The sequence below is a fragment of the Vespa crabro genome, chromosome 8, assembly GCF_910589235.1.
Source record: "Vespa crabro chromosome 8, iyVesCrab1.2, whole genome shotgun sequence".
Taxonomy (NCBI): Eukaryota; Metazoa; Arthropoda; class Insecta; order Hymenoptera; family Vespidae; genus Vespa; species Vespa crabro.
The window spans coordinates 6,471,732-6,481,731 of record NC_060962.1 but is presented as its reverse complement, the minus strand read 5'-3'; the positions used below and the strand labels follow the sequence as shown (position 1 = coordinate 6,481,731).

The window sequence follows — 10,000 nt, the reverse complement described above, 5'->3', positions numbered from 1 at the left end:
TTGACACATTCCACTTGATTCTTCTTTTTCCTCTATTCCCCTTTCATTCTCTTCTCTCTCTCTCTCTCTCTCTCTCTCTCTCTCTCTCTCTCTCTCCCTCTCTCTCTTACAAAATCATCGTGAACCACATATAAATCAATCGAGCACTCCTTCTCTAATATTTTTCTGATCTTTACTATCTCATCCTCTCCCTTCGTATTTATTTATTTTTTTCTAACTTATGGCGTAATTTTCTACTCATCAATTCGTCTCCAACTCATCGGGGAAGTCATTTATCGTTCGTCATCGTACTTCTTTTATACTTTTCTTATTATTTTTCTTTCGTATATCTTTTTCTTTCATTTTCTTTTTTCTTTTCTTTTATCCTCTCTTTCTTTTTTACTTTCCTTTCCTTTTTTTTTTTTTTTTTTTTTCTTTCTTTCACGTATATATACACAAAACAACACAAAACAACAATATTATTTTCTTTTTTAATTCAACATTTATATGTGTATATATATATATATATATATATATATATATATATGTATGTTCTTAAGATATACCGGTACATTGCATCGAGGAAGATAAATGCGCGGGCGTCCAAGTTTCCGATGCGTGCTGGAGAGTAACTGGTTCGGCAGGAAGAGAAAAGAAAGAATGAAAGAAGACGAAGAAGAAGACGAAGAAGAAGAAGAAGAAGAAGAAGAAGAAGAAGAAGAAGAAGAAGAAGAAGAAGAAGGATGCTAAGAGACCAGAAGAAATATTTCTCGATTAAATGAACCTTACGTAAGAGCGAGTAACTCTATCTCTCTCTTTCTCTTGCTACTCTCTTAAGAAACATACTTATGTATATATGTATGTACGTACGTACGTACGTATGTATGTATGTATGTATGTATGTATGTATGTATGTATGTATGTATATAGGTACATACGAATTGACTCGATCATTACGCGTCTAGTACCATGCCAATTTTACGCTGTACAAGTTCGCTCCGATATCTTTCATGTTTTTTAATCAGATAAATAAGCGAACAAGATGATAAAATTGACGATGAGGTTTTATATGTCAAAGACAGAGAAAGAGAGAGAGAGAGAGAGACAAAAATAAAAAGATACGTAAGTGATTTTATTCGATCAACGGGAGATGAGGGGAGGAGATTTTTAAAAATTGAAAAAGACAAAAAACAAAAAAAAAAGGAAAAAACGAATGAAGAAAGAAAAGAAAAAGAAACAAAAGGAAGAAGATAAAAAAGCATCATAGTATCACAATTGTATTCTTTTATCAATGTACAAACGTGTATCGAATTGTATCTAATCGCGTATTATTGCGATAACATTTTGTACGCATCGATCGAACGTATATATAAAAATAATTGTGCATTTTGTTTCTCTCTTCTTTTTTTTTATTCTTTTTCTTTCTCTCTCTCTCTCTCTCTCTCTCTCTTTTCTTTTTTGATATTTTTTCCTTTCTTTTTCTTTTCTTAAGTCAATTAATCTCAAAGGGATGAAAAGTTAAGTTCTAAGATTATTATTCGAAAACGTAATAATTTTATCATCATAATCATTTGATTTAGGATTGATCATTTGATCGTAATTATTTTCATTAATATATTCATATACATAAAATCGATCAAATTATTCCATCCATATAAAACTCACTATATATATATATATTTCTTTTTTTTCTTTTTTATAATATTCATTTATCTTTTTATTGTAAAATTTTTAAATATTCATTTTTTCTTTCTTCATTATAAAATTCGCATCTTTGGCTACAAGTTTTAATTTCAGTTGAAACATTAGAAAAAAACAGAAAAAAAAAAGAACAAAAAAAGAGAAAACACTTTTAAAAGAGAGAGAGAGAGAGAGAAAAAAAAGGGATTTTTATTTATTCGATCAATATTTTCATTAATTAACGATAAATATCTCGCAAATATAAATATTCATAATAAGTATAATATACGTTTAACATTTTGATCAGTATAAATAATTGAGTTTTAAAATTGAGTCACTTATATTACCTATTAATGTATCTAATACAAATGCTGACTCATTTATTTAAAGGCACTCATTAAATATTTTAAAAGATATATTCGTCTAATGAACGGTAACGTTGAAAGTAAAAAGAAAAGAAAAAAAAAAAAAAAGAAAAAAGAAAACAAAAAAAAAAAAAATAATAAAAAGGGAAAAATAATGGTACATACTAATGGTAATACAACAGTACCAATTGTTGCATTCCGATGAAAATACTTCCGTCGAAATAAATTCTCATTTTGTGAAATTGTTTATCCCGTTAAAATAAAAAAAAAAAAAAAATAGAAAAAAAAAATAGCGAAGGAGAAAAAAAATATAAAATGATTCGTTTTCTATTTTTCTCTTTGTACAAAGAATAAATAAAATATTTTCTATTAAATTCAAGTATACAGTTTTATATATATATATATATATATATATATCTCAATAAAGATATATAAATAAGTTCGAACGTAATTAAGTACCGTTCGGAAGTGAGATCGTAGCGAGAGTAAAAAAAAAAAAAAAAAAAAAAAAAAGAAAAGAAAAAAAGAAAGAAGAAGAAAAAAAAAAAGGAAAGAAAGAAGAGAAAAAAAGAAAACAAGAAAAAACGTATCTATCGTACGCAGTTGGACGATCCTTCGTGGAAAAATTTTTTCAATGGCCTACAACAACACTCGATCTCTGAGATTCTAACGGATTGCTGCTCTTATCTTATCCGATCCAAACGGATAAATCGACGTACCCACGCGTTGCCGACAGTACGCGTAGGAGTTTTAAGAACTCGAACCTTTCTCCGGCAGACATCGTGACGCTTATACGAGAAGTTCGTCTTCATCTATTTCCATCTCCTCTCTTTTTCTTCTTCTTCTTCTTCTTCTTTTTCCTTTTCCCCATGATGATGATGATGATGATCATCATCATTATTATCATCAACAACAACAACATTCAATATCATTTTCTTTTACGAGTGATCAGGATAGATTTCGTTGTAGAAAATAGGTAAAAAAATTTCATGAATGAGTCAGAATCGAAACGTTTCAAATGGTGCTTTGGGGTTTAGTTTTACCGGAAGAAAGTTAGATGTAGGCAGACAATAGGACTAAGTGCCAAGAAAAAGGAAGAAAGAGAGAGAGAGAGAGAGAGAGAGAGAGAGAGAGAGAGAGAGAGAAAGAGAGAGTAAAAGAGAAGGGAGGGGGGAGGAGTCCCCTTAACCAGAAGAACGTCGTCTTTCGTGATTTGCATGCAATGCGAATGTAATACGATAAATATGTATGATTTCGGTGAGACAAGAGTGAAAACGTTTGATGGGATAACTACTACACACATAGATATTTATATATACAAATACTTATAGAAATATATATGTATATATATATATAGATGTGTGTGTTTATGTATATATATATATATATATATATATATATATATATATATGCAAACATATACGTAGAAATGCCGGATGCACGGAGTAGATTCTTGCGACACGATCCATCGATATCGTTTATTTCTTTTTTCTTTTTCTTTTTCTTTTTTTTTTTTTTTAGCCTCCTCTTTCCCTTCAACGGCAAATCGCTTTAAGTTTTCATAGCACGTAAGTTCCGAGTAAACGAAACGGTAAAATGCAAGTCGTACTCGAAAAAAAAAATATATTTATATATATATATATATATATCTATCTACACGCTTCCGGTTATATTAATGAGAGAGAAAGAGAGAGAGAGAGAGAGAGAGAGAGAGGGATGGTTCAATCACACCGAAAAAAAAATCGAAGGTGTCACGTATGAAAAAAAAAAAAAAAAAAAAAAAGAAAAAAAAAAGATATACTTAAGAATGACCTAGCCCCTCTTCTCTTCACTCCACTTCGCTGTGACGTCATTTCTCTTAGTTCCGCGCGCGCGCGCGTACACGCATTTAAGTTATGTAATTAGATACATAAATATGTTGGCGTGTAAGGAAGGAAGAAAGATGGAAGAGTTTGCGTTGATGGTATAAATAAGCTGAACACGTAATAGTAGTAATGATAGTAGTAGTAATAGTAGTAGTAGTAGTAGTAGTAGTAGTAGTAATAGTAGTAGTAATAGTAATAGTGGTAAAATATGTTGGTATTAATCAACGTCCTCGTCATAGAGTTGGTTCGGATGGCGCCGGTAGTAGTAGTAGTAGTAGTAGCAGTAGTAGTATTAGTAATAGTAGTAGTCTAGGTATAGCAATTTCCAAGATAACAATCCCGTGAGTAAATGTTCCACCTTAAAAACACCATACGGGGAAAATCGCAGAAGGATCGGTTTCTAATTATCGACGATAACCGATAATGGCGGTAGATAACTATCCCGATGTTAACGCCATCTAATACGCCGTCAGATAATATTCAGATAAGAAAAGAAAATGCGGTAAGAAATTCTAATTACGTTTGTTAAGTTGAAAATACTTTAGGATAATATCGTCATTTATGATAGTTGATAATAAATGGATGTGCGCGATTAGTATAGCATCTTTATCTCGTCACGTCTCATCGTTGTTCTTATAAATCATCGGCAAATTAATTCGACGAATGTTGATATTAATTCTCGTACGACAAATTCAGGATTATTTTGATTTGACGATAATCGTACGAATTAGACGGATCGAATTATTTAGTAATAATCTAATTTATGTATATAAATATATCTAATTTTTATCTATCTTTGTGTATACGTATATATTAAAAAAAAAAAAAATAAATAAATAAATAAACTAATAAAAACATTAAAATTATAATACATATATATATATATATATATATATATATATAAGTATATGTATATAAGGTGTTTTAACGTTGATAAGATGTATGCAGATTTATTGTCCCTTCTTGAGAAACCTTATTAGTATTTTGAAATTGAAATTTAATCAATCGATCAAAATGACTTTTACTATTTACATTTCCCAATTCGTCTAAATTCATTTCTTCGCTTTTCGAGGCGAATTGAAGAAAAAGGGAGTGAGAGAGAGGGGGGGGGAGGAGGAAAAGAAGGAGTAAAATAAGAAAGATAAGGAAGTTCATTTATTTCCATCAATTTCATTCTTGAAATCGAACGTTAATATATGAGCCCGATCCATTAACGTCACTTTTTGAATTTTTTTTTTTTTTTATATTTAAGTTGTTAAAATACTGTTTGCATTTTAATATAAAAATCTAATATAAATTCATATATAAATTTATATTAAAATTTTATATAAATTTATATAAAAATGTTTCATAGCACGTTTCATAGCAAACGAATCGATCAAAAGGCTTATTACATTTAGAAACAGTTCTACAATGTAAATTTGAAATTTTTATGTTCTAAAGGGAATTTACAAAAAAAAAAAAAAAAAAAAAAAAAAAAAAAAGAAAGAAAGAAAAAAAACCAGAGAAGGAAAGGGAAAAGATCAATTTATATCATTCCATTACGTTTCCCTCCTTTTTCTTGTCTTTCTTCTTTTTTCTTTTTCCTTCTTTTTCTTTTTCCTTACGTGGAATTAATCGATTTAACGAATTGAACGGGTTCGTACGTCGACGAGATTGATAGTGCACGTCACACTCGTGGAATAGAATTACGATTGAAGTAATACGTCGAACTTAGTTTCGCCGAATAAGAAGGTGAAGTAGGAGGAGGAGGAGGAGGAGGAGGAGGGGGAGGGGGAGGGAGGGGGAGAAGAAGGTGCTGGGTGCTTCCAGAAGGCAGCAGCATTGCCCGCGAACGAGCGATTACGAGCGAAGTAGAAAGTAGTTGGGTAATGGTCAGACACGATCTCAGCGAATGAAGGTACTACTACTACTACTACTACTACTACTACTACTACTACTACTACTACTACTACTGATACGTTTGAAGCAGCCCATAGGTAACATAACTAATGGCGAATAAAACGTGAGTGGGGTGGGGCGGGGAGAGGAGAGCGAGGTTATAGGGTCTGAGGATTATATATGTCGGATGATTGGTCTTAAAAATTTTCCAAGAGATTTCCCGATCGCGAATCCTTGGTACATTTAAGAGACATCGCGTAATTACGTTACAATGATTTTTTCATTGCGTTATAAGCCAGAACCAACGTCAGAGCGTGGACTATAAGCTGCGGCTAGCCGCAAGTTACGAAGAAGAAGAAGACGAAGAAGAAGGAGATATCATAAGCGATTTTTTACGTTGGAATAATTTAAATGCAAAACCCATTTTCTTTCCCTATCGTAATCGGTTCATTTTCATCGTAATACGATAGTAAAGAGGAGGAGGAGGAGGAGGAGAGTCAAAAAAGAAAAAAGAAAATCAAAAAACAAAAGCAAAAAAGAAAGATTCGACTGACCGAAGAACGGTCAAGGAAAGTAATGATAGCAGGAAGTAAATGATATTCGTCAAAAATCGTTGAATCCCTTTTGAATATTCCTCGTCGTTTAATTCAGCTCAGGAATCAATCGAGCTTCAAGGTAAACCAAAAATGAGAGGGTAGGTGGATCATCCCCTATGATATAACTCGCTGAACATCTCCTCTCTCTTGTGTACACTCCCCCCCCAATTCCGCGTGCTTAGGGCCTCATACGAGAGAGAAGAGATAATGTTTGTTGTTATATATCCTCCACCCCCTCTTCTCACCGCCCCACGAGGTTCTGGCCAAGCGTGTATCCATCATTAGCTTGGATTTCTCGCTTGGTGGATTTATCATGCTATTGATAAATGGAGAATGAACTCGAAAGACGAACACGTGGATTAGTCGTAAAGTTGGTCTGATCTTTTGCTTTCCCCTCATTCTACTACCCCATCATCACCTTTCCAACCTGTCGTATCGTTATTTAACGATCCATCAATTTTTCGATTCGGAATCTTTTATTCGGATAACAGTGATAGAATCCAAAAGTTTGAGAGCATACGATACGTAATAATAAATGCAATATTATCGGTCTCTTAAGGGGTTTTTAAATGGCTAATTAAATGTCTTCCCGAGATACCGACGATTACTTCTTTCAGAAAGCTTGTATTCGTCCCTGGTTCTTAGAAGAGATCATAAAAATCGCACGTAATACCACTCAGCTCCTCGATAACTGGTCCGCCGATGGATTAACAGCCGACGGTGGTAATCGGAGGACTTCCTGAACCATCCGAGAGAAGTGCATTTCCTAGACGTCATTATAAGTATCGGTAGTGGAAAAGAGGGCCGCGAGGGGATGGGAGAGGAGGGGCGACGATTAAACGAATAAGGACTTATGGCAATAGAGAGAAAGAGAGAAAGAGAGAAAAGAGAGAAAGAGAGAGAGAGAGAGAGAGAGAGAGACAGAGAGCGGCTGTTGCTGCCACTGTAGCTGTAGCTGTAGCTGTAGCTGTGGCCGTTGCCGTTGCAGTTGCGGTTGGAGTGCATCTTTTATAACGCCCAGTAAAATGCACCTTTAAAAAGATTTCCCTGGGGCTTCACGAGCTTGGCGAATTTAATGATTTCAACCCTTTTACATTGGACAAATTACTTTCTAACTATTATGTCGTGACTGGCGTCATATTTTCTTGTACTTTTAAGACTAGATCACGACGCGAACGTCCGGATCGAAAAAGAAAAACGATTAAATATCCTCTTGCGCTGGGATGATCGAAGAAACGGGATTGATTTAATTTATGAAATCATGCCGGAGCAGTATCGATTAAAGATCGTTACTTGGTTTTTAAAGAAGAAGGGGGAAAAGAAAGAACAAAAAAGAAAAAAAAAGAAAAAAAAGAGAATAAGAAAGAAAAACTTACGAGTTAGAGGTAGAGCGTGCCGACTCGTCGAGGTGCTACGACCGTGACAGCCAAACGGGGTCCGCACTTGGTCGGTGGTAATGGTGCCGTGGTCGCGGGTGGTGGCGTTTCCGGTCTCGTACATCCAAGCCCGCTTCCACCTCGAAGTTCCCAGACTAAGTTCGTCAAAGAACGTGGTCTGCTTAAACGTCGCGATCTGAATAAATGACAACATATAAAGGGATAATTATATTACATGTGAAATAAAAATGTTATATAAAAGAGTTTTTATTAATGACGTTATCGTTCGTTCGTTTCTCATTTGTTATACCTCTTTTCTGGAAGTTTAGCACCCGCACCGGAATCACCGGACGTCCTACCACCTGAATGGCTAGAATCTAGAGTCCCATCCAGTTCCATAGCCTGTTGCAAATTTGTCAGACTTTTATAACGTATATTGAATAGAGGAGAACCACCTTTATAACCTGGCGGTGTCTCCTTTAAAGGTGATGCACTCTTTTGCCTCATCAAAGGACGTCCTCTCTGGGTGCCGCTATTTTTAACGTATAACTTTGCCAATGGTGGCTTCTCGAGTTTCGGCTGTGGAGCTTCCTTAACCGCTCGCCTCGTTCTCTTTTCAGCTTGAATCTTCTTCGTTGGGATTGTCTCGATCGGTGGTGGTTCCGGTCTATCGTCTAACAATGGGGCGATCGTAACGGTGACAGGTGTCAAAGGTGGACTGGAACTTTGGCCGGGATTTAATGGGCTTTCGTAAGGGGACCTGACGCTTTTGGGTAAGGGCGCGAAGCCACGAACGTAATCGTAAATCTGATCTATCTCGTCGTAATCCTCGGTGCAGGAAGAAGGTGGCACGCGATTTTCGTCCCGGTATCCGACATGACCGGAGGATGTCTGATGACTGCTACTGTGATAATGATGATGATGATGATGATGACTGCTGTTGTTGTTCCTATGATGTCCAAGAGGAGCATTTTCCGAGTTGGCAGAAGATCGCCTTAGAAATCCCGATGCACTTCTGGTCTGTCTCGAGGGCTTACTCTCGCCCAAGCGACCGTCTAGAACGTGTGCACGATCGGCAACGTCGGCTACGAGCCGTGAGGCTCGTTCGATCAACCTCGTAAATTCTTGCATCAATCTAAGTGCCTCCTCGTTTCTCGCCTTGACCAACTTCAAAGGTGCCGCCAATGGCAACGCCACCGCTGCTCCCTCTCTCTGTAAGGGCAATGCGAACACGTGTTCCTCCTCGAAGGTCGAAAGGAGCCTTAGCTCCGGCACGAACTGGGACGATGATTTCAAGCCTCTCGGTGGCTGCCCGTGGACCAATCTAACCGTTAGTGGTAGCCGTTTGCTCAGCAATGCCTTAGCCGTGTGAACGCCGCTAATGTTATCCTCTCTGGCGAGTGCGCTGAAGCGTCCACGTTGTTCCATGCTCAAAAGTATGCTCTCTCCTCGACAGTCGACGCAACGTAAGAAACGTCCGCGACCTGGTAATGCCACTTCACCGGCCGTCACAATTGTCTCACCAGCTGCCAGAGTTCTCGTTCCTTCGGGCACGACGATTCCAGATTCGTCATCCACTCTGCAAGCTATACCACGTACCGTTTCACGTACCAAGGCTCCCTCCTCCGGGCATCTTCGGGAGAGTTCGTTCACAGACTCGATTCCACGGACCTGTAGGAATCCAAAGTGTTAAGGATAAATTCTAACTTTAATGCGTATTGCTCTCACATGGAGAAAACAAAAAGAAAAGAAAACATGCAAAAGATTTAATAAACGATTAAATGAACATTAATAAAAGTCGTTCCTCGTAAACCCACCGCTCGACCTTCTTCGCTCAAAATCTCAAAATATCCGGCGTAGGAGTCTGGAATAGCTAATCTTGGCCCAACCCCAACAACTCTACGTCCTTCCTTGATTTTAACAGCCTGTGCCACAATTTTGCGCCTACGGCCTGCTGACAATAACAATGCCGTACTTTGAAGACTCGGGGCTGGAAGGGTTGGTACACCAAGACCACCATATTGACCCTTTGTAATCTTTATTACAGCCGGTAGACGATATTTAGTGACAAATTCGCGCAAATATGTCGCTTCCTCGGCCCAACGTGCGGCCGCCACGACAATTTGACCATCAGTTGCAGCCATCGTCCTAGCCGTCCAAGCGAGACGGACTATGACGTCTTCCTCTCGTCCTCCTCGAGAGGTTAATCCCTGTTCTTTCCTCCAGGACCTCTTCCTCCAGGTCCCTTTCTCAGCGCT

At 36.9% G+C, this 10,000-nt stretch overlaps 1 protein-coding gene across 15 annotated transcripts in view; it reads right to left on the bottom strand.

Annotated features, from left to right (window-relative positions):
• The window catches only part of LOC124426259, a 180,570-nt gene that overhangs the window by 29,031 nt on the left and 141,539 nt on the right, over positions 1-10,000 (bottom strand). For all 15 annotated transcript variants that reach the window (XM_046967730.1, XM_046967725.1, XM_046967721.1 and 12 more), the window contains 3 exons: positions 9,560-10,000; positions 8,053-9,413; positions 7,743-7,938 (listed from right to left, as the gene is read on the bottom strand). The exon at positions 9,560-10,000 is cut by the window's right edge and continues 127 nt beyond it. In XM_046967730.1, the coding sequence (XP_046823686.1) occupies positions 7,746-7,938; positions 8,053-9,413; positions 9,560-9,886 (1,881 nt within the window). In that variant the 5' untranslated portion in view covers positions 9,887-10,000 and the 3' untranslated portion in view covers positions 7,743-7,745. The remainder of the gene's footprint in view (positions 1-7,742; positions 7,939-8,052; positions 9,414-9,559) is intronic.